Genomic DNA, 26,076 nt, shown 5'->3' with positions numbered 1-26,076 from the left:
AGGGAGAAGAACCAGCAGAAGTGGAGTGCAGGGAATTGTAGGAAAACTCCGCCCATGGTAAAAGTGGCGGAGATAGCACCCCAAAGTCTGATTCACCCTCTAAACTTGGCCGTTGGACTGAGGATGATAGGCAAAGGAAAAGTCCAATTTCACTTGCAGCTGGTTACACAGAGATCTCCAGAACTTGGACACGAACTGAACACCTCGATCAGAAACGATGTGCCGGGGAAGGCCGTGAAGCCGGAAGACGTGCTGGAAGAAGAGACTGGCAAGACGTGGGGCTGAAGGCAAACCTGGTAGAGGGACAAAATGGGACATCTTAAAGAAGCGGTCTGTTACCACCCAGATAACGGTATTGCCAGATGATGGCGGCAGATCAGTAATGAAGTCCATAGCCACGTGAGACCACGGGCAGGTAGGCACGGGTAACGGCAACAGGAGACCAGCTGGTTTTTGTCGTGCGGGCTTATTGCGAGCACAAGAGGCACAAGACCGCACAAAATCCCGAACATCCTTGACCAAATCAGGCCACCAATAGAAATGGGAAATCAGGGCCACAGAGCGCTGCACCACAGGGTGCCCAGCCACTCGAGAAGAATGTCCCCAGGTCAGGATCCTCTTTCGAAGTCCAGGTCGTACATAAGTCTTGCCGGGAGGTAATTCCCGAAGGTCCACCGGCGCTGCCAGCACAAGCCTCTCTGGAGGAATGATGTGTTTCGGAGCATAGTCCTCCCCCATAACATCGGAAGCATGTGACAGGGCGTCAGCCTTGATGTTTTTCTTGGCTGGGCGAAAATGGATCTGAAGTCAAAACGGGAAAAGAAGAGGGACCACTGGGCTTCACGTGGGTTCAACAGTTGAGCTGTCTGTAGGTACTGGAGGTTCTTGTGGTCCGTGAAAATACTGACTGGAAATCGAGCTTCCTCCAGCAGATGATGCCATTCCTCCAAGGCAAGCTTGATAGCCAAAAGCTCACGATCCCCAATAGAATAATTCCTCTCTGCGGAGGAAAAAGTTTTGGAGAAGAAGCCGCAGGAGAGAGTTCGGCCCCTAGGCCCCTTCTGGGTAAGAACCACTCCAGCTCCTACGGAAGAGGCATCAACTTCCAGAAAGAATGGCTTTTCGGTATCAGGTCTGGTAAGAACAGATGCAGAGGAAAAAGCAGTCTTTAATCTCGTGAAGGCCTCCTCAGTCGCTGGAGCCCAGAGACGAGAATTGACACCTTTCTTTGTTAGCGCCACCAGTGGAGCTACCAGGGATGAAAAATGTGGAATGAATTGCCTATAATAATTGGCAAAGCCCAGGAATCTTTGGATAGCACGTAGTCCCACTGGGCGAGGCCACTGAAGAACTGCGGATAGTTTAGCGGGGTCCATCTGCAGGCCTCTGTCGGAAATAATGTAGCCAAGGAATGGAAGGCTCCTTTGATGAAAGTGGCATTTTTCCAGTTTGGCATAGAGATGGTTAGTCCTGAGGCAACTGAGCACTTGCCGTACGTGGGACTGATGGGACTCGAGATCGGCAGAAAACACGAGGATGTGATCCAGGTAAAACACAACTGTACAATAAGTCCTGGAAAATATCATAGTATCATAGTATATAAGGCTGGAAGGAGACGCAAGTCCATCAAGTCCAACCTTTATGAATTAAATAAATGTTTTATCCCCATAACCTGTGATATTTTTTCTCTCCAGAAAGTCATCCAGGCCTCTCTTGAACATGTACATAGAGTCCGCCATAACAACCTCCTGCAGCAGAGAGTTCCACAGTCTCACTGCTCTTACAGTAAAGAACATTTGTCTATGGTGATGGTAAAATCGCCTCTCCTGTAGGCGTAGAGGATGCCCCCTTGTCCTGGTCACAGGCCAAGGTATAAAAAGATCTTTGGTGAGATCCTTGTACTGTCCGTTCAGGTATTTGTACATTGTAATGATGTCTCCCCTCAGTCGTCTTTTTTCTAAACTGAATAATCCCAAATTTCTTAATCTGTCAGTGTATTCTAGTTCCCCCATTCCCCTAATAATCCTGGTTGCTCTCCTCTGCACCCGTTCCAGCTCTACTATATCCTTTTTATACACTGGTGCCCAAAACTGTACACAATATTCCATGTGTGGTCTGACCAGGGATTTGTATAAGGGCAAAACTATGTCTTTATCATGAGAATCTATTCCTCTCTTGATACATCCCATTATTTTATTTGCTTTAGCAGCAGCCACCTGGCTCTGGTCACTAAAATTAAGTTTACCATCCACCAATACCCCCAAGTCCTTTTCAGCTTCAGTTTTACTAAGTAATTGACCGTTTAGAACATAATTATACTTTTTGTTTCCATGGCCCAAATGCATAACTTTACATTTATCTAAATTAAACCTCATTAACCATTTCTCTGCCCATCCCTCAAGCTTCCACAAATCCCTCTGTAATGCTAAACTATCGACCTCAGTATTTATTACTTTACACAGCTTAGTATCATCTGCAAATATTGAAACTTGACTGTGTAAACCCACTACAAGGTCATTAATAAAAATATTAAAAAGAAGTGGCCCCAATACTGACCCCTGTGGCACTCCACTGGTAACATCAACCCAATCTGAGAATGTGCCATTAATGACCACCCTCAGTTTTCTATCACTAAGGCAATTACTTACCCAAATACACAGATTTTCTCCTATTCCCAGCAGTCTCATTTTATATACCAACCTTTTATGTGGCACGGTGTCAAATGCCTTTGAAAAGTCCAAATATACAACATCTACAGCGTCCCCCAGATCCAGTCTTGAACTTACCTCCTCGTAGAAACCAATCAGATTAGTCTGACAGGACCGATCTCTCATAAACCCATGCTGACGCTGGGTTATAAGGTTGTGCACAGTGAGATACTCCAGGATAGCATCTCTAATAAACCCCTCAAATATTTTCCCCACCACAGCAGTTAGACTCACGGGTCTGTAGTTTCCAGGATCGCTATTTGATCCTTTTTTGTATACTGGTACCACATTTGCTATGCGCCATTCCTGTTGAACATAACCAGTCCTCCGTGAATCTTCAAATATTAAAAATAACGGTCTGTCTATCGCTGTACATAGTTCATGCAGAACCCGGGGGTGTATGCCATCTGGCCCAGGTGATTTATCTATGTTAGTGGTTGCGAGGCGGCGCCGTACCTCTTCTTGGGTTAAACTGTTGGGTTAAATAATTAACATTATTCCTCATTGTGTCTTCCACCAGGGGATTTTCCTGGGTAAAGACAGTTGAGAAGGCGACATTCAGTAGATTGGCCCTTTCCTCATCTCCTTCCACCATGACCCCCATGTTATTTCTAAGGGGACCCACACTCTCTGTTTTTAGTTTCTTATCATTTATATACTTGAAAAATAATTTGGGATTATTTTTGCTCTCCCTGGCAATATTTCTCTCAGTCTCTATTTTGCGGCTTTTATCTGCTTTTTACAGGATTTATTTTTCTCTCTATAATCCTGCAATGCCTCATCGCTACCTTCACGTTTTAGCACCTTAAACGCTTTATCTTTCTCGCTTATTGCTTTCCTTACAAGACTAGTTAGCCACATAGGGTTTTTCTTGTTCCTTTTATGCTTTTTCCCATAAGGTATATGTTTCTCACAGGACTTTTTCAGAATATATGAGAAAAAGTCCCATTCACAAATTCCTGGAATTTGGCTGGCGCATTACAAAGTCCAAAGGGCATAACTAAATATTCAAAATGCCCATCACGGGTGTTAAAGGCGGTCTTCCACCCGTCACCCTTCCTGATGCGAATAAGATTGTAGGCACCACGAAGATCCAACTTGGTAAAGACCCTCTCGCCCCGTAGACGATCAAACAACTCCGTGATCAGCGGCAAAGGGTAGCGATTCTTAACTGTGACTTTGTTAAGACCGCGATAGTCTATACAGGGGCGAAGAGAGCCATCTTTCTTGGTGACCAAAAAGGAACCTGCGCCAGCTGGAGAGGAGGATTTTTCGTATGAAACCTCTTTGCAGATTTTCCTTAATATATTCAGACATGGCGGTTGTCTCGGGTACCGAGAGCGGGTACACCCGACCCCGTGGAGGAGAAGAGCCAGGCAGCAAGTCGATGGGGCAATCGTAGGGACGATGTGGAGGAAGAGTCTCAGCCAGTTTTTTGGAGAACACATCTGCGAAATCCAAGTATGGAGCGGGGAGACAAGGTGGAAGTCCAGACAGGAAGCGGACGAGGGATCTCCATACAATGAGAAGAACAAGCCGGGCCCCAACGGAGAATCTCCCCAGAAGACCAGTCCAGCACAGGGATGTTGCTGCAACAAAAAAACAAAGTCTTTCTTTATGTAAGGCTCCAATTTGCAGAAGCAGGGGTTCCGTGCGAAACCGGATGGGCACGGAAAGAATCTGGCCACTGACTGAGGCAATGGACAATGGTTTCTCAAGATGAACCACTGGGAAGTGATGCTGGGAGACCAGGGCTGCGTCCATAAAGTTTGCTGTAGAGCCTGAATCCAGCAAAGCAGAAACTTGGATCTGGGTGCCGGTGTCTACGCTGAGGAGCACAGGAATAATCAGGCGTGGAGAAGCTTGGCTCACACCTAGGGACGCTTCTCCCAAGAGCCCTAGGTGCTGGCGTTTCCCGGACGTTGGGAGCGAATAGGACAAGTCCCGATGAAGTGCCCTGGATTGGCATAATACAGACAAAGATTCTCCTGTTGTTTTCTGGAGAGAGCCGGATTCTGTCCACCTGCATGGGTTCCTCAGCAGATGATACAGGCGGAGGCTGGAATGGCCTTTGGAAGGCATGTGCTAGGCGAGGAAAACGTCTTACCTGAGCTTGAGTATGCTCAGAGCGAAGTTCCTCGGCGCGTTCCTTAAACCGGACATCAATCCGAGTGGCCAATGTGATGAGACCACCCAGAGTTTACGGTAGATCCCGAGCCGCCAGCGCATCTTTGACCTGCGGCGAGAGTCGTTTCTTAAAGGTGGCGATGAGAGCTGCATCGTTCCAGGCAAGTTCAGAGGCCAGGGTGCGGAATTGAACTGCATACTCTCCCACAGATGAGTTGCCTTGGCGCAGGTTCAACAATGCAGTCTCGGCAGAAGAAGCCAGTGCTGGTTCCCCAAAAACAGCCCGGAATACTGCCAGAAAAGCCGCGAGAGAAGCTGTGACCGGGTCGCCTCTGTCCCAAAGAGGAGTGATCCAGGCCAGGGCTTTCCCAGAGAGAAGACTGATGAAGAATGCCACCTTGGAACGCTCTGTGACAAATTGCGAAGGCATGAGTTCTATTTGTAGAGAGCATTGCGTAATAAAACCCCTGCACTGTTTGGGGTCTCCAAGCAGGAAGGCAGACCGGGGTTGCAGGAGCCACGGGAGCAGACACGGGAACCTGTTGCTGGGCGGCTAGCAGCTGTTGCAGCATGGTGGAGACTTGATCCAGCTGTTCGAGTTGAGCGGCAATCTCCCGGGATTGCTGGACCACTATGGCGGCAAAGTTTGGTCGAGTTGGAAGCGGAACCTCGGCGGGATTCATGGCCGGATCTTACTGTTAGGATCAGTGGATGCGCTGGACCACCGCCGGAGATGGAACTAGCCAACAATCGGGACCGGCGGAGACACACAGGAATGCAGGAAGACACAGGAACGCAGGAATACTCGCTTGAAAGCTTTCTCTAAGGCCATGAGGCACAAAGATCCGGCAGGGGACACAGGAAGAGGCAGGATTCTTAAAGGTGAGGTGTTCAGCCAGTGCACCAATTAGCGTGCGCTGGCCCTTTAAACTTTCGGCAGGAGCTGCGCGTGCGCCCTATGGGGCGTTGACACGCGCGCACGGCAGTCCGGGGAAGAGCAGGAGCCGGGAGAGGTGAGTGAGGAGACCGGGCAGCAGCGGGGGCACACAGGGGAGCACGGATGCGCCCGCGATCCGAGACAGGGATCGCGGGAGCACCCGTGACATATAAATGATAAGAAACTAAAAACAGAGAGTGTGGGTCCCCTTAGAAATAACATGGGGGTCATGGTGGAAGGAGAAGAGGAAAGGGCCAATCTACTGAATGTCGCCTCCTCAACTGTCTTTACCCAGGAAAATCCCCTGGTGGAAGACACAATGAGGAATATTGTAAATTCTCTTTGGAATGTCAACAGTTTAACCCAAGAAGAGGTACGGCACGGCCTCACAACCGCTAAGATAGATAAATCACTGGGGCCAGATGGCATACACCTCCGGGTTCTGCATGAACTATATACTGTGATAGACAGACCGTTATTTTTAATATTTGAAGATTCACTGAGGACTGGTTATCTTCCACAGGACTGGTGCATAGCAAATGTGGTATGAATATACAAAAAAGGATCAAAAAGCGATCCTGGAAACTACAGACCTGTGAGTCTAACTTCTGTGGTGGGGAAAATATTTGAGGGGTTTGTTGGAGATGCTATCCTGGAGTATCTCACTGTGCATAACCTTATAACCCAGCGTCAACATGGATTTATGAAAGATCGGTCCTGTCAGACTAATCTGATTGGTTTCTACGAGGAGGTAAGTTCAAGACTGGACCTGGGGTACGCTGTGGATGTTGTATATCTGGACTTTTCAAAGGCATTTGACACCGTGCCACATAAAACATTGTTATATAAAATAAGACTGCTGGGAATAGGGGAAAATCTGTGTATTTGGATAAGTAATTGTCTTAGTGATAGAAAACAGAGGGTGGTCATTAATGGCACATTCTCAGATTGGGTTGACATTACCAGTGGAGTGCCACAGGGGTCAGTATTGGAGCCACTTTTTAATATTTTTATTAATCACCTTGTAGTGGGGTTTACTGCGAAGCTGAAAAAAAATTCCAAATGTGGAAAAATTGAAAAAAAAAACCATCACGTTCTTGTGGGCTCAGTTTTTTCGACTTTCACTGTGCACTCAAAATAACACCCCAGCTTTATTCTTTGGTTCGGTGCAATCGCGGTGATACCAAATTTATATAGGTTTTATTGTGTTTTAATACATTTTCAAAAATTAAAAGAATGTGTACAAAACAGAAAAAACAATTTTTGCCATCTTCTGACGCTAATAACTTTTTCATACTTTGGTGCACGGAGATGTGTGAGGGGTCATTTTTTGCAAAATGAGGCGACATTTTCATTGCTACCATTTTGAGGTCTGTGCGACATTTTGATCATTTTTTATTTCATTTTTTATGTTATGTAAAAAGGTGTAAAAGTCGCATTTCGGACATTTGGACGCCATTTCCCGTCTCGAGGTCACCGCCGTCCGTAACCGTTTTTATATTTTGATAGATCGGGCATTTTGGGACGCGGCAATACCTAATATGTTTTTTTTTTTAAACTTTTTTTTTTTCTTTTTTTTTCACTATTTTTTAGACCATCTAGGGTACATTAACCTAAATGGTCAGATCGCTCCTACCATATACTGCAATACTTCTGTATTGCAATATATGGCATTTTTGCAGGTCATTCATTACAATGAGCCACTGGCTCATTGTAACGAAACTGCAGAAGCCATGTAGCCTCGTGTCAAAAGAAGACCCGAGGCTACCATGGCAACCGATCGCCGCCCCCCGATGACGTTCGGGGGCGCGGCGATCGCAATAAAGATGGCACCGACCGCGGTTATTAGCGGTTGTATGAAGAGGACTCAGCCCGTGAGCCCTCCTCATACATCCCTTATACCTCTGCGCCGTACAGCTACGGCGCAGAGCGTTAAGGGGTTAAGAAGGAGAGAACCAAAGAAATTGTTCTTAGCTGAAATAATAGGTTTTAAAGAACAACACAAACTATCCTTGGCTGCTTCTAACTTCGCTGACCTTACTGCCAAAAGGGACCTCTTGAAACAATTTCTCAATCCCAGAGCTGTAAAGTCTTATCTATGTAGTTAACAAAAAATATACGCTTATTTTAACTGTGGTTCAAGATTGAGGGCTTTATTGGCCAAACATAGGAAAGAAAAGCTTTTATTTAAAAAAGAAAAAAAGGCTTCCGGTTCCAGCGCTGATGGAGATAGACGCGTGCTAGAACACTCCGTCTGACCCCCGCCGCTCATTGCTCCAGATCACTGCCAAAAGTAGCCCGGTGGCCCGAATATCTGGAGCCACCAACAATACAGAGGAGCCACACTTATATGGAGCGGTACCTGTTACGAAGCGGCCAAAAATCGTGCCCATCTCCCCGCCTGAAGACCGGCGGCGCGTGCTCTCCTTACCCGCGAATGCCGTCCCCGGAGTCTCACATGACCATCGCTGCAGAAGAGAACCAAATGGCCCGTCCTGAAACTCACCTCTCAGAGACTGCACAATCCAAGGTGGGTGATGTGAATTATCAACTGCTAGCTAAAGAAGTGGCAAAATGCCTAGCCCCAGACCTGGTCAACACATTGATGGCAGCCATACAGGCCACGCTTACGGAGGTCAAAGGGAAAGTGCAGGATCATGAAGTGCGTATATCAGCGTTCGAAGAGCGTACGGAGGCGGGAAAAGAATCGACAGTAGCCATGATGAATACGCAGCAGCATCTTGAACAGCTAACTGCTACCCTGGCTGACCGGATTGAGGACTTAGAAAATAGGTCACGACGCAGTAACTTACGGTTTGTGGGGCTCCCGGAGAATGTACAAGGAGGCTTGCGCTCTTGGTGTAGGGCACAGGAAGCTGGTGGAAAGAGCACATCGGATAGGTTCCCCAGGAGTAAATGGCAGTGTGGGGATAACAACAGAAGCAGCGCAGCGACCAAGACAAGTGATCGCTAAATATCTGTACTATGCAGATAAAGAGGAGATATTACGCGCCTACCGAAACTTGCGGGCCCCACTCTAAGGGGTCAGAAAGTTCTTCTTTTTGCTGACTTCTCTGTGGCGGTAATGAAGAAGCACAAATTATTCAGCCCGTTATGCTCTTCTCTGGCGGCTAAAAATGCTCGATTCCAACTGGCATATCCAGCGCTGCTGAGAATCAAGACACAAGATGTGGCCCCACACGAATTTAATGATCCGTCAGAAGCAGAGTCTTTTGTGGGGCAACTTCCAGCTGTAAGCCTGCAATTACATGAGCGACGGCCCAGGAGACCTGAAACGGAGGAAAGACGGACCAGCCAGAATCGAGCTTTCCAGGGTCACCCGGTTACAGAAGATTGGGACACTCGGATGAGAGCAGGAGAAAGGTCGAGTGGATCCCGGAGTAGCCGTGATAGAAGGGACGTTTAACAATTCTAAGCTTTCCTCTCGTTAAGGCATTATTTGTTATAGTGAAGTAGATTATTATTGTGGGATTTCTATGTATGCAAGGGAATGAGAGAAGGATATGAGACACATCGGAGGGTAAAGGGGGTAAGAGAGGAGATGGATAGCTGAATAATGACCAGGAGTTCACAGATTGATTGGAGGATTAAGGTTGTAAAGTGGATTAAGGGGACAATGAGGAGTAAGGGAAGCAGTAGGTGGGAATGAGATTTTGGTGCTTAGGCATTGTTACCTGAACAAAAGGTGGGAGGGAGTACCTTACACGACATCAGAAAAAAAGGGAGTCACTAGCTTGTATGCATATTTGTTTTTCTTTCTTTTCTCTCCTCCTTTTCTAGTAATAGAGAGTTGAGGTATAAAGTAAACTAGGAATATCCCCCAAACAACGGGGAGAGGTATTGGTGCTCCAATAAGTGAGCAAATAACAGGGGGGAAAGAGGTTTTGGAGGTGGGAAGGGAGGGTTGTTTTTATTGTTCTGTCTTATTGTATTGTTATTGTATATATTATTAGTGGTGCGACCCTAATTTAAGAGGTCCCCTTGGGCTGCTTATTTTATATTTCCAGATACCATAATACACGCTGCCTGCCCTGTTCCTATTGAAACTAGCCATGCGTGTCATATCATGGAGTGTTAAGGGTCTGCGTGCCCCACAAAAGCGAATGATGGTACGTCACTTAAAGAAACTGCAAGTAGATCTAGCGTTGCTACAGGAGACGCATTTGACTGAGGAGGACTTCCCAAGAATGTGTAAACTCTGGGTCGGGGCAGTGTATGGTTCCCCAGCCAAAGAGAGAAAAGCGGGAGTGATGATATTAGTTAACAAAACTATGGCTAGCCAGGTCCAGCAAGTGGACCAAGACACAGAAGGGAGGTTGATCACAATTAAATTGTTGTTGCCGACTGGTGCCTTAAGTATCTACAATGTATATGGCCCCAGCACGAGGATTCTGTCAGACAGCGAACCTTGGAAATTAGTGGGTGGAGATTTTTTTTTTTTTTTTTATATAATTGTATTTTTATTGTCGTTTTTTCAAAGAAATTTAACATCAAAGCTAATATGTACATATTTTACAATAAAGTATTTCAAATAACAGTACAACCGAAAGACAAGTTTTGTTTCAATATACAGTAACAGCCTATATCATCCATTTGTGTATCAGGACACTAGGCCTGACCATACAGTGTTTCCTTGTGTTTACACACTTGCTCAGTATGGCCTCAGTCTTACGCCTAATCGGTTGAGGTGGGTTTGGGGGGGAGGGGGATATCAACAAAAGACAGTCATACGCACTCACCACGACGACAGGTAACAATTGGGTAAAAACAAAAGGGGAGGACCACATCACTCTTCACCTCCCGCTCGCTCCTCCAACCAGTATCGGTCCCACCGTTCCCAGGTCTTGTCAAATAGTGGGATACGATTGTTCAAAGAGGCAGTCAGATACTCCATACTACGTGTTTCCCTCACTCTAGAGAGGAGGTCCATTCGGGAGGGGGGGGCCTGTCTTTTCCAGAATTGTGCTATCAAGCACCTTGCCGCTGTAAGTATGTGCAGACTCAATTTCGTAACCGTCTTAGCCATGGGTTGGGGGGAAACGTTCAGCAGGTAGTACAGTGGGGAGAGTGGAATGTCTACTGCTACGACCTCCTTGAGGAGAGACTTGACCTCCTGCCAAAAGGGCTGCAGCAATGGGCATGTCCAATAGATGTGCTGAAGAGAGCCCCCAGTCAAGCCACATCGCCAGCATGTGTCCGGCGTATCGGGAAAGAGCCTGTGTAGCACGGATGGGGTATGATACCATTGCAACATCAATTTATACTGATTCTCCTTGTGTGTAGCACACAAGGAGGTCTTAGCCGCTCTGTTCCAGATTAGTTGCCATGTATCCTGAGAAATTGGGCTCCCCACTATGCTCTCCCATTTGGCCATGTATGGGTGCGTAATAGGTTCATCTGCATTCGGGTGTAGTAGGATCATGTAAATGTCGGATATGAGACCCGAAGTGTGGGTGGCGGTTTTGCAGATGTGTTCAAATGTAGTGGGTGCCGAAACCGTTTCAGTGCTGTTCAAAGCCTGTAGAAGGTGCCTAATTCGTATGTAATGAAAATTTGCAGCGTGCGGGAGATGGAATTTATCCTGCAATGCCGCAAAAGGCAAAATCTTCCTGTCTCGATAGTCCACAATGTCTGCAAACCTAAACAACCCCTTCTCGTGCCAAGGTTTAGTTTCCTGCCCGACTCCTGCCTGCTGCATAAGGGGGGTGTGTAAGAAAGATTGCATGGGAGAGCATTTAGAAACCAATGGGAACCTAGCCAGACAAGCTCTCCACAGTTTAATCGTGAAGGAGATGGGGCCTAGTTGGGAGTCAGGCAGCGCAGGTGCTTCTTTAGGCCAGAGGTAAGAATTGGGATGGAAAGGGGCCAACCACAGTTTCTCTATCTCCATCCATTTGGAGAATGCCAGCAAAGTGGACCATGCTGGAATGCGCCGCAGATGTGTTGCCCAGTAGTATCTGGTGATATCCGGTACCGATAGGCCCCCCCTTAGACTTGTGAGCGACTAGGACAGTCCTGGAGATTCTATGTCTTTTTTTTGCCCAAATAAAGTGCACTATGGATGCTTGCAGGGCCCTCAGAACGCCCAGCGGGACAGGGACTGGCAGGGTTTCAAAGAGATAAAGCAGCTTGGGTAGGATGGTCATTTTGACCGCCGCTATCCTACCAAAAAGGGAGAGGGGGAGGCTATTCCAATTGTCGAGCAGAGTCCTTATTTCCCGAAAACTACTGGGGAAGTTCTGCGCATAAAGCGTATTATAAGAGGGGGTCAGTAGTATCCCCAGATACTTTATAGCATCTGCTTTCCAGTTATATCTAAACGCGGCCTTCAGTTGATCTACCAGGGGTTGGTCAAGGTTAAGGGGCAAGGCCTCCGTTTTTGAAGTATTTACTTTATAGCCGGAAAGGCGGCCATACTGCTGCAACCGTGCCTGTAAGTTGGGTAGAGAGATTAAAGGTTGAGTTATCGTTAGTAGGATATCATCCGCAAATAAAGTGGGTGGAGATTTTAATGATGTGATGAGGACAGAGGAAGAGAGGAAGCGACCAAATCATCAGCGGGTTCGCCCCGACAATAGGGAAACCCCACTATTCCAGTTTAAGCAGATGACCAGATTGGTAGACGTGTGGCTCCTACGTCATCCGCAAGATAGAGAGTTCACACACTATTCCCACCCGCATAATACGTGGTCGAGGCTGGACTATATGTTGTCTAACCCCTTAGTCTCGAGACTGACAGATGCGCAGATTGAGAATATGGTCATATCAGACCACTCTCCATTACAGATGGACTTGGCAGATGTGAGCCCTAAGCGTACCGACATCTTATGGAGATTCCCTTCCTTTTTAACAAAGGATGAGAATTTTTTGAACTTAATGCAGGGTTGGTAGCAGGAATACTTGGGGAGTAATAGCGAACATGCTACGGACTCACCACTGTTTTGGGAAACGGGAAAAGTAGTAATGAGAGGACGTATAGACACATACTATCATGGCCCTAAAAAAGCAACACACAGACAATACCAACAAGCGAGCGGGGAGGTTAGAAGGGCGTACCCTGAATTCTTATCTCAACCAACACTAGATAACAAAGAGCGGTAGATGCGAACACAGAGAGAGTACTTAGAGTGGGCGGAAAGGAAGGAAGCATTTGTCCGTTCACAGTTGGAAGTGGAACTACATAGGTACAGGGACAAGTCAGGTAAGCTTTTAGCTAATCTGGCGAAAGGAAGGAGGACACCGATTCATACTCTCAGAATGAGGGACAGGAATGGGGAGGTAAGGACTGACCCAGCTGGGATTAACGCATTGCTGGGAAAATTTTATGAATCATTGTATTCAGGCCATATAACCAGTGGGGAGTTTGGGAAAACCTCTCTCGACAAAATAACACTCCCTAAGCTGTCAATGGATCAGCTAAAGACATTAAACGCCCCCATCACGGCGGACGAGATACAAAATGTCATTAAAAATCTCCCAAATGGCAAAGCACCAGGGCCGGATGGCTATTCGAGGGCATTTTATAAGGCAATGTGCACCCAGTTGGCTCCAATCCTGGCTCCCTTATTTACAAAATTCACACAGGGGACCCCACTATCCACTCACATGAATACTGCATATGTAAAATTGATACCTAAAGAAGGGAAAGACCAGGAAGACCCTGCATCTTATCGCCCAATTTCTTTGATCAATCTGGATTTGAAAATCCTGTCCAAAATATACGCGAATCGATTGACGCCCATTATGCCCGTGCTTATATCACCGCTTTAAGTGGGCTTTACGACTGGACGTTCGGCAGTAACAAATTTACGTAGAGTACTGTTGGCATTAGATGTCACTTCCCACCTCCCTGTGGGCAGTAAGGCGCCTGCCCTAGTCATTATCGATGCAGAAAAAGCATTTGACAATGTATGCTGGGAGTGGCTAGGGCAGGTGCTAGATAACATGGGGTTTACGGGTCCATTCAGAGAATATCTGACAGTACTGTATCAGGGAGCGTGGGGGAGGGTGAACATCCCTGGGTTTATTTCCAAGCCTTTCGCGCTACTTAAGGGTACACGCCAGGGCTGCCCGCTCTCCCCCTTGCTGTTCAACCTTGCGCTAGGCAACCTCTCCAGCGGTTGAGGGCATCAAGGTAGGAAATTCATCACTCCGGGTTGCCCTCTTCGCGGACGATATAGTGTTGTTTTTAGAGGATCCAATGACCCATCTACCGAGGGTGATGCAATTATTCGATGAGTTCGGAGCCTTTTCAGGGTTCAAGGTCAATCTAACAAAGAGCCAAACAGAGACCCCCCATACATACCCTGGGAACATCCGTCTGTGGTATTAAAATGAACTATCCGCCTCTTTTTGCCAAAATAGCCAGGGAACTGAAGCAATGGCACAATTTGCCCCTATCGCTCCTAGGTAGGAACCAGTTAGTTAAAATGATGAGTCTCTCTAAATTATTGTACCCCATGCAAACTATCCCCTTACTGATAAAACACAAAGATGTTATGTCCCTGCACAAGACAGTCACACATTTTTTATGGAGGGGAAAAAACGCCCACATATACGTAAATTGATGCTTCCTAAGGACAAAGGTGGGAATGGGCTACCAGACATACACTGCTATAATCTGGCATGTCTGCTACTACATATTATAGACTGGATGAAGGGTACCAGCTATTATTCAGACACGGCATTAGAGGCAGAGTATTGTCACCCATGGGACTTGAAAACGCTTCTTCATGTACCAATAGGGAAACAACCGGTGACAGTTAAGCAATCAGCAATGTTTAGGGACACCATTGCGGCCTGGAAGGCTATACGAAAGGGCCTCCGCTTGCCATGGCTCATATCAAAACATCTACCTTTGTGGAACCACCCTGGCTTTTCCCAAGGCCGACAAAGTAGGTTATTTGTGGAATGGAAGGACAAAGGAATACACACTGTAAGGGAGCTTCTACAACAACAAGAACATACGTGGCTGACTAGGGAGGAACTGATAGAAAAATATGAGCTAAGGGGATCTCACTTTTTCCAATATGCACAGATTAAGCATTTTTACATGGATGTGGTTAGGAATATGGAATTGGAGGCGAGCCAAAATCAGTTTGACAACATGCTGTTGTTGCCTATACGTACGGGAGGGATCTCGATTCTATATAAGGCACTGAGACGGAAGTTAGAAAAGGAAGATTTGACGTTTACAGGCTGGGCGACACAATTGGGGGGTGAGGAGACGGCAGAAAAGATCCTTAAGGGCTGGCAAGTCCTAGGTAAAGCAGTAATAAATCAGGTATGGAGAGACACGCATTTTAGAATAATGCACAGAGCAATATATGCCTTTAATTTCCCACCATCCCCGACCAACCCCCAAAGGCTGACGGCCTGCCCAAAATGCCAGACTACAGGCACAGATCTATTTCATGGCCTATGGTTATGTGAAAATTCACAGGCATATTGGGAACAAATGAGAGGAATAAGTGAAGACCTATGGCACTGAGCAATACCCCTAGACCCAATGACTTATCTGTTCCTTTATGACACCCAACAGGATGATGAGACAGAATTTCTGTTGGCTGCCAAAACTGTTCCATGTGTTGTGCTTGGTAGCGAAGAGATCACTGCTACAGCAATGGCTGGAGCCAGGGGTCCCAACAACAAATAAAGTGATTGAGCAGATGAAAAAACTCTTTTACACTGAAAAACAGGAGGCAGAACGCCATAAGTCCAAGTTGGCGGGCAAACTTTTAAAAAAAATGGAGGTTGTTTATTGTAAAATATTTCACTACCCAGGAAAGAATAGAACTAATGAAGCCCTTTACCCTTACTCAATGGTATCTGCCAGAGCAGCTCAAGGGTACCCTGCATAGGTGGGGGTTATCCTGAAAGTGATTAAAATGAGAAATCATTCATCCAAGCAATAAAGGGGCAGATTCTTGTAGAAACACTTTTTGAAATTATGACGACTGGAATTGTAACCACTCAAGTGGGATATAGTTAGGGGAAATATTATGGAGTTCATTTGATGCTCTACAATTGAGAATACAACATGATACGCACCCATTGTTGGATATGTATAGTATATGCAAATATGTATGTTAAATGGCCTACGAGACAATTATTTGTTTGTATGTTAAATGGCCTGCGAGCCAGTCATTTGTTTGTATGTTTACTCAAAACGCAAAATGAAAATTAAAAAAATAAAAAAAGATTAATTCCTTTGCGGGAAGGGGCAGAGACACTGAAGCCATTGCATTCCAATTCTCGGAATTCTACTCAGGTTTATATAAACTAAGAAACAATGAGACTAGCAGTGCTAAAGAAGGCAAGGAATCGTAGTATGTAGTATGGCAGTATAAGGTAGGATCAGTCAGACAACCTAGGATTAAAGTACCCTAGGGAGTCTGAAAAATAGTAAAAAAATTAAAAAAATGAAAAATTGTATTAAAAAAACCTACAAATTCAAATCACCCCCCTTTCCCTAGAAGTCATATAAATAAACAGTAAAAATCATAAACATATTAGATATCGCCACATCTGAAAATGTCTGATCTATCAAAATATAATGTTTTTTTCACTGCGTTTAAACCCCGTAACGGAAAATAGCGCCCAAAGTCGCAAATGGCATTTTTTGCCATTTTGAAAAATATTAAAAATACAATTAAAAGTGATCAAAAGGTCGTACAATCCTAAAAATAGAAGCATTGAAAAAGTCATCAAAAGTCGCAAAAAATGACATCTCCCATAGCTCCGTACAACGAAGTATGAAAAAGTTATTAGCGCAAGAAGACGGCAAAATGAAGACTCTTTTTTTGTACCGGAGGTTTTCATTTTTGTAAATGTATGAAAACATTATAAAACCTATACAAATTTGTTATCTCTGATTGTATTTACCCAATTCATGAAGTAGACCTGTCATTTAGGGCGCACAGTGAAATACGTAAAATCCAAGCCCACAAGAAACGGCGCAAATGTGTTTTTTCATCATTTTCACTGTGTTCAGAATTTTTTCCCGCTTCCCAGTATACAGCATAGAATATTAAAGAGGTTCTCCGGTGACAAAGATTGACCTCACTATACCTCATCTCTCCACACTTACCACTTTACTAATTCAGTGTCATTCAATCTTGAAATCAAAGTCATTCCTGTGCACTACCAGCTCCTGCTACACTAACAGTGTCCATAGAAATGATCTGTATACTGTCTCTGCTCTCTGGTCTGACATGTGCAGTCAGCTCCTTGTTCCCTGCTTGGGGGGGGGGGGGGCTGCACGTTTCTCTGTATGAAGAAGCTGTGCTGACCAGGGGGATTGTGGGAGATGTAGTCTTTTAGCAGAATGGGGGCAGCCATCTGCTAAAGGACGCAAAAATAAATAAGGGCCTGGTGGTTAAGGGGTTAAGTCACATCTAGTAAAATAAAGCAGAATAGCAGGCACTGGGGGGGGGGGGGTTCTATTTGGCAGGGGGTCTATGGGAAGTGAAGTATTTCACACAAGAGCTGCCTATGCAGACACAAATACCTGACATCATGGCTGGTGCTCCAGCACACTCCCGGCTCTGCTACATGTGTCGTTACACGGGGGGCGGGGCCAAACTCGGGATAGGGGCATCATGATGAGGGGGAGGTGTGAGCAGCGGGAAGATGCCTACCCTGCCTCCTGGCTTCACTGAAGCCATCCAGAGAAGGAAGTAGGTGTCGGGGGTGGAACACAGACGGAGGCGGGACATGTAGGTGGGACATGTCAAGCCAGAGCGGAACACAGCGGGGAAATACGTGACAAACCATCAATTGACCGGGGAGGCGGGACAGGGGTAAAAGCGGGACAGTTGGGAGCTATGAAGATAGGGTCTGTAGGTTTGTTCTTAAGTTGAATTTGTATGTAAGTCGGAACTGTATATTTTATCATTGTAATCCCAGACAGAACTTTTTTGGTCTCTGTGACATTTGGATTTTACTGGATAACTGTTATAGCTATTTATTGTAGCCTAGGACTAAAGTACAATAAATTACCAATATCCAGAGGTTCGTTTGTAACTAGGGGTCATATGTAAGTCGAGTGTTCTTAAGTAGGGGACCGCCTGTATACAGCCCAGGGTGGTGAGGTTAGTGTGTGCAACTATAATATATGCAAAAGAACTGGTTAGTTAAAAATTCGAAAAAGCTATCTATGACAAATAAGATACTTTACATCTTTGAAAAAACTATACAACATTGTTTAACCTCTTAACGACCTGGCCCTTTTTTGTTTTCATTTCTCACTCCCCCACCTTCAAAAATCTATCATTATAAATCTATAATGCTATAATTTTTAGGACTGTAAAAATTTTAATCACTTGAATTTTTTATATTTTTCAAAATGGCAAAAAAGTGCAATTTTAAAATTTGGGTGCCATTTTCCCTTACTGGGTTAAACGCTGTGAAAAACCGTTATTATATTTTGATAGATCGGGCATTTTTAGACGCAGCGATACCTAATGTGTTTATGATTTTTACTCTTTATTTATATTTATGTGACTTCTAGGGAAAGGGGGGTGATTTGAATTTTTATGTTTTTTTATATTTTTTTTCCCCAACTTATTTTTACTCTTACTCCCCAATGACGTCACGGCAAAGTTCGGCGGGATGACACAGGTAAGTCTTTGCTGCAATATGAATCCCTTACTGGCTGAACCCTTTCCTTGCACCTGCAAGGAAGGGCTTAGCACTCAGCGGCAGATATGTCCGCCGACAGCGAAACATTGTAAGTCGGAAGGACAGACCAGCGTGACATGCCGGGATCGTGAGGGGACACCCCTCCTTTGACATTACAGGGCCGATCTGATTGGTCCTGGGTTGTTCTTCACTGCGACTGGCCTGTATGTAAAGAGTGGCCAATTACAGCGACTAGTGACTGTGGGGAAGCAGATCCAAGTCTGCCCATTATCTCCAACGCCGCCATTCTGCATTTGGTGGTGTTGGAGAGCAGAGTGTCTTGTGATCTGTCCTGTAGAATTGTGCATCAAACCACTACAGCCATCATCCATCCCTCTCCCAATGTGATCCCACTTCCCTGTACTATCCCCTCCATCATCTGTATTCCTTTTCCCCCCAAACCGCACTTTTAAGTGTGAATCCTGTGGAGGAGTAGTAGTTCAGTGGAGGAGTAGTTCTGTGTAGGAAGAGTAGGCGTTCTGTGGAGGAATAGGCAGTCTGTGCCGTTTTGTGTTGTTCTGCGGAGCAGTAGGTGTTTTGTTCTGTGTTGTTCTGAGGAGGAGTAGTTTTTTTTTTGTGTAGGTTGTGTACTATCCCCCCCATCATGTCCCAGAAGACATATAATGAATAGGAGGTATATAATTATAAGGGCTCCAATACAGAGTCTGCTAGTGGAGACGAGTATCCATTTTATTTGTTCACCTCGTCCTCCCAAAGCGACTGAGGAACCCCCTGGGATGCCTGGGACTTCTGACCCCACATGAGTGACCCCCCAGTAACTATGTCCCTCAGGTGCCTGATTTTATGGCCAGTCATGGGATACACAGAGACACGGCAGGGCTCGGACCAGTGGACTTTATTTTAAAAATTCTTTTTTACGACTCAATTGCTCTGATGGTATCCTAGACGAATCCCTACGCTGCACAATATATTTCCCAAAATCCCACTTCTTTTTATGCGCAACCCCTGTCAGTGCAGCAGAGATGGAGAAGTATTGGGGCATAGTACTTCTTATGGTACTGGTCAAAAATTGGAGCACAGACACACTGTACCACAACCCGATGTTCTGCATGGCGATGAATAGGATGCGCTTTGAAGCCAACCATAGGTGTTTGCATTTTGCCAAAAATGCACAATGACCACCCAGACATGACCCCAGTTATGAAAGATTGTAGAAGCTCTGGTCCATATTAGACTAAATGCCCGATTTATGTAAGTGAATACTCCAAAGTGAAACATATCGATAGATGAGTCCCTTGTACATTTCAAAAGCAGACTTCAGTTCTGCCAGTACCTGCCCAATAAGAGGCAAGGTATGGCGTGAAGATGTATGTAAGTTGTGTGAGAAAAAAAGGGAAAGAGAGACAGCAATCTAAGTCCTGCACGATAGATTCTAAAACATGTTGCTCGCAGCCAAAGGTTCTGGTACACAAACCTGAAGTGAGGAACATCGATGGAGGAGGCCACAGCACGCAGAAGATAGAGTTCAAAAAATGAAGGCTTTATTCACATAATAGGCATAAAAAACCGCAACGTTTCGATTCACAATGAATCTTGAGAAATCAAGAATTAAGTGAGACGTCCTTGTGCTAATAACAATACATGGGCACACCACTACCCCTGCCTCTGTAAGAAGTACAAGTGCAGAAGCCCCCAAGCCGGACTGTATATTGGATTACAATAGGCATATGGGAGGGGTGGATTTGTCGGACCAGGTACTTCAGCCATAAAACGCCATGCGGAAGTCGAGGGTGTGGAACAAGAAGCTGGCCGTGCACATCATGCAGATAGCACTGTACAATGCTTACATGCTACATCGATGGGCAGACCAGAGGGGAACTTTCCTGGAATTTCAAGAGGTGGTAGTCAAGCAGTGGATTTTTGGAGACCAGGAAGGGGGTAGTGCTAGTGCGTCTGGAAGCGAGACCACATGTATTGTACCAGGGCAGTATTTTTCTATTTTTTTTTTTTTTTTTAATCAGATAAATTTTTATTATTAAGCAAAACAGGTAGACATGCAACACAGTATACACAGTATAGATGACTGCATGAGGAGATTTTTACAAGCATTACATAGCATCATCTTGTGTTACCATCAGTCACAGTAAGACCTTATTATATTAATATACTACTTTGAATAAAGTATACAGTGAAGCAATTTGCATGTCCTAAAAATAAACAAACAATCACCCCCCCCCCCTTTAGAGTAAGCTCCCGAAGGCAGGGCCTATACGCCCCATAGTATGTTAGCCTAGATATCTCTCTAGGCGGCTAGTGACAGTTGGTACTGCAAACCTGCTCCTGTTGGACCAGTGGTCGCAATGGCAATCCTGGAACATCCATCCATTTCCCCAAAATTTCCTCACATTTTTGACAGAATTTCTCATTAAGTATGAGCCATATTCCAAGGGCAGCACTTTTCAAGAGACGTTCCCCAAACTGCCAGCAAGGGAAGGAATCAAAAAAAGATGCAGGGTGTGCTCCAAAAGAGGCATAAAGAGGGAATCCATGTACCAGTGTGACAAGTTTCCCGAGAAACAAGGTTTATGGATGAAGGAGTGTTTCAGGATTAATCACACGTCTCTGGATATATAATTGTACCCAGACCAATGCACTCTCACACAGCTTATACATCATGCCGCACCTTCCCTGCTGAGCTCTGCCGTGTGCCCAGCCTGTAGATTATTGCCACATAGGGGGCATTGCCCTACCCGGGAAAACTCAATCATGATTCTCGGGGTGTCTGTTTCCTGATGACACAAGATGACAGAATGGATATTTTGTACTATGCACTATTCATTATGCATCATCCTTGAGGTCCACCTGTGTGGTTAAAATCATCACTGAACCCCTAGATTTATTCATAAAGAGGTTTAGTTTCAGGGGTTTCTACTGTACTGGTCCTTACTGGTCCCCATGTTTTGTGATGCCAATTAAAATGTTTGTGCTCCAAATGCCATTCCGAGCCCTGCCGTGTCTCCATCCTGTAGACTACTAGCACACGTGCGGTATTGCCATACCTGTAATGACCCGCAGAATGATTTTTGGGGTGTTTATCCACAGTGGCATGAGTCTGTATGATTTCATTTGTCACTTCAATGGCACATTTGAGAAAACAATGCAATTTTTATACGGCCCCATTCACTTTGTATTACATTTAGGCCAGCATCTCAGGGGTTAAAATGCCCATACAACCCTTGATAAATTCTTTGAAGGGTGCCCTTTCATAAAATGGGGGACATTTTTGAGATAAAACTGCAATTTTTACTCGGCACCATTTACTTTGCATTAGATTTTGGCCAGCATGTTGGGGGTTAAAATGCTCACCACGAGTCCAGATAAATTCTTTGAGAGGTCTAGTTTCCAAAGTGGTATCATTCTCAGGGGTTTCTATTGCACAGGTATCTGTGACCGTGACATGGCACTCCAAATCTAAACATGTGAAAACGGAGCTCCAAAAGCAAAATTATGCTCCTTCCCTTCTCAGCCCTGCTGTGTGCCCAGCCTGTCAATTATTGGCACCTGTGTGTTATTGCCGTACTCAGGAGAACCCACAGAATGATTTTGGCGGTGTTTGTCTAAAGTGGCATGGGTTGGGCACAATATATTAGGCACTAAAATGACATTTTGAGGGGTCTAGTTTCCTAAATGGTGACATCTTTGGGGGTTTTCTATTGTACTGTTACTTCAGGGCTCTTCAAGTACACTGTGGCACCGCAAAACATTTGCAGCCAAATTGGCCTGCCAAAAACCCAATAGCACTAACTCTGTTCTGGACATTGCTGTGCGCCGAAATAGCAGTTGACAACCACATGTCTGGTATTGCCGTACTCGGAAGAAGCAGGGCAAAAATTTTGGGATTTACCAATTGCTTCTCAAATGTGTCCATTTTAGGGCAAAAAGAGAATAATCTTAATCAAAAATTGAAATTTCCAAATTTCCAATCCATTTTTGTTTGCTTTCAGATAAAGAATTGAAGGTTAACACACTTCTGAAATGCTGATTTGAATAGTTTGAGATATTAGGTTCATAAAATGTTGTTCTTTGTGGGGATATATAGTACATAAGCCTTTGTAGGGGACTTCCAAAGTGAATTGGTCACCAAAAATTTAGCATTTTTAAAATTTCTTGATAATCTGAAAAGTTGCTACTAAAAAACTTGAAACCTTCCCACATCTGTAAAAAATGGAAACCTAAAACAAATTATAGAAATGGCAAAGACCAATGGCAAAAGTTTTCTACAAAAAAAGTTGTGGTGTGACTTTTTGTCTAAAAAGTAGAAAATTTTAAACTTTGAAAATTGTCATTTTTTTCAAAATTTTCCTAAATTATTGAATTCTTCCCCCCCCCCCAAAAAAAGAAATTCATCACCAAAATAATACTACTAACATTAACTAAAATGTCTTACGGGAAAACAATCTCAAAATCACAGGGATATTTTAAAGTTTTGAAAAGTTATTACCACAGGTCAAATTAAAAAAAAAGGACTGAGCTATAACGTACAAACAGGCTGCATCCTTAAGGGGTTAAGACACAACAAACTTAAATCAGATTACCTGGAAAGGAATTACCAAATTCACTGCTTCTCCAACATGTTTTACATATGTTTGACGGAGGTATCTTGGAAGTCGAATTTTTGGACGATCTACAATACAACATATGAATAAAGTTTTAACCTGCTCATTGATGGTACGAAAAGACAGTAAGGACACCAAATACAGAAAAAATACACAATCATGAATGGAGCTTTAAAATTGTGCAGTTCTTATCACGGGTGACTTCAACTACCTGAATATAGACGGTAGGGCAGAAAGCTGCAGGCAGCAGGTTTTTGGCAATAGCAAAAGACAATTACCTGTCACAACTAGTTAAGGACCCAATAACAGGGGGGCACTACTGGAACAATCATAACCATTAATGTTTTAACCAGCATTTAAACATTTACAGCAAGAAAGCAGAGAAATTTAAAATGAAAATGGGAACCTCTGAGAAATAACCGATATATAAAGAGGGAGAGCGATGAGGAAAGGACCAATCTATTGAATTCTGGAATAGACTTTGGGGAGGTTGTTGATATTGTGTATACAGGCGGTCTCCTACTTAACAACACCCGACTTACAGACGACCCCTAGTTACAAACGGCTGGTAATTGGTAATTTACTGTGCTTTAGCCTTAAACTACAATAAACAGCTATAACAGTTGTTAAAGGTCTCTGCAATGAAGCTTTATTGTTAACCCTGGTTCTTATGGCAACCCAACATTTTTAAAATGCAAATGTCACAGAGACCAAACAAAATGTTTCTGGAGCTACAATTATAAAACATACAGTTCCGACTTACGTACAAATTCAACTTAAGAACAAACCTACAGAACCTATCCTGTATGTAACCCAGGGACTGCCTGTTTAGGATTTTTCCAATTTATACAGTACCACATGAAAGGTTGGTACATAAAATAGGACTGCTGGGACCACTGGAAAACTGTGTATATGGCTTAGTGATAGAAACACAGGGTTGTCATTAATCTGATAGTAGATTCTACATAGTAGAAACCTATCATGTAGAATCTACTATCACAATTAGATCTTGTCGGTCATGCCTGATGTCAAGGATGCTGCCTTACAAAAATAGCTAAAAGAAGCGTGGTTTTCCTTATCTCATCCAGGAAAACTTTGCATATTTTCGATAAATGACACCCACAGTTATGCTTATATTCAAATCACTGGTTAGGCCACACATAGAAAATTGTTGATAAATTTGGACAACAGCGTAAAAAAGGACATAGTAGAAAAGTAGGGTCAAAAGGCAAACAACTAAGCTTATTAAGGGGATGGGCAGACTACAATTCAATGGTGCATTCAGTATAAGCATGTTTGGCACATGCAGGGTGTGGCAAATTATTGAAAACTGTGCACCAGTATTAAATAATCTTACACACTCTGCACGCTAGTTTGATGTTTATTTAGCAAATTATTCTGATTGCCATATTAGGGTAGGAAAGAAAATTTTCCCTAATTTAAGCAAACTGACATCACCGCTTTGTAAGGTTTATTTTTTGCTTTCCCCTGGATCCACTTTAGAGATTGGACTTGACTGAACTGCATTTTTTTCCAACGTTATAATCCTATGAAATGACACCACTTCAAGAAAGTTCTGCGTGCGCATAGTGCCAGCTACGATAAATGTTTCCCTATGAAACTATATTAAGTGGGTTTAGGAAACAATTACTTGCCAACAAGCCTTACTGCATGCTCCATTCTCAATTTTTTTCTCAAACCAAAAGTAAACCTTTAAAGTATTATTTCAAAGTGTAAAAATCAATACTAGGGGTTATAATAATAAAGTTAGGAATTTTTTTTATTGCTTTTTTGTTCATTTGTTCTCCTGCAGCAAGTAGTTTTGAAAGCCTTTTCAGTCAATACAGAGCAAAAGGATAAGAGGCTAAAACTTTCTCCTTACATACAGTGGGTACGGAAAGTATTAAGTATTAATGTATAACCTGCACCCCAACTTCACAGAAATGTAGAGATTATTGCAAATTTATTAAACAAAAAACAAATATATCACATGGTCATAAGTATTCAGACCCTTTGCTGTGACACTCTTATCAAAAGGGTTTTCCCACGAAGACAACTTGCTGATCAGTGGGGGTCTCAGTGCTGCTCCATTAGTCTGAGGAGCGGCAAGGGATCCGGTCTGACACCTCGTTTTCGCGATCTGAGCACTGAGACCCCCACTGATCAGCTAGTTAGGCCTGTGGATAGGGCCTAACTTGTCTTCGTGGGAAAACCCCTTAAACTCACATATTGGAGCAGATTTATCAAGCTGTCTGGAAGTCAGAATATATTTCTAGTTGCCCATTGCAACCAATCACAGCTCAGCTTTCATTATACCAGTGCTCATGAATATTTTAAAGGGGAGCTGTGATTGGTTGCCACGGGCAACTAGAAATAGTCTGACTTCCAGAATGCTTGATAAATCTGCCCCATTGTCTATTTCCTTCTGATCCTCCTTGAGGTGGTTCTACTCTATTATTGGAGTCCAACTGATTGGACTTGATTAGGAAAAGCATACACCTGTCTATAAAAGACCTCCCAACATACAGGGCATGTCAGAGCACATCATGAGGTCTAAGAAACGGCCCAAGGAGCTCAACAGAATTGTGCCAAGGCACAGACCTGGCCAAGGTTACAGAAGAATTTCTGCCGCACTCTGCAAAACAATGAAAGGCACTGCCTTCTGTTTACCGATCTCTTGCGTTTCCATAGAAACACATATGTGATCAGGCTGAGACCAAGGTGATCGATGGGATCATATGTATACAGATGCATCATTAAATATTATATATTTAGGGACCAGGAATTGGTCCTGGTGCTATATTTCTGTATGAAGTTCAGTTTTAGTACTTTACGCATGTATAGAACTCCACAATGGTGTTGTATTTGTGTACTTAACTGTGTTCTGCTTAAGTATATATGTAAATCGCTTTGATAATAATTCATGACAGGCACTATATTTGAAAGACACTGTACATTTTTATAAAAGGGGGGACACTGTATATGTTAGAATTGATTCAGGGAGAGCAATATTCCACAATTCCAC

At 44.1% G+C, this 26,076-nt stretch overlaps 1 protein-coding gene across 3 annotated transcripts in view; it reads right to left on the bottom strand.

The window, feature by feature from the left end:
• IGFN1 (immunoglobulin like and fibronectin type III domain containing 1) overlaps window positions 1–26,076 on the bottom strand; it is a 743,161-nt gene that overhangs the window by 621,640 nt on the left and 95,445 nt on the right. For all 3 annotated transcript variants that reach the window (XM_072137225.1, XM_072137226.1, XM_072137224.1), the window contains exon 4: window positions 23,031–23,119. In XM_072137225.1, the coding sequence (XP_071993326.1) occupies window positions 23,031–23,119 (89 nt within the window). The remainder of the gene's footprint in view (window positions 1–23,030; window positions 23,120–26,076) is intronic.

The sequence above is a fragment of the Engystomops pustulosus genome, chromosome 2, assembly GCF_040894005.1.
Source record: "Engystomops pustulosus chromosome 2, aEngPut4.maternal, whole genome shotgun sequence".
Lineage (NCBI taxonomy): Eukaryota > Metazoa > Chordata > Amphibia > Anura > Leptodactylidae > Engystomops > Engystomops pustulosus.
The sequence above is the reverse complement of the archived record's forward strand: the minus strand, read 5'-3'. Positions and strand labels throughout refer to the sequence as shown.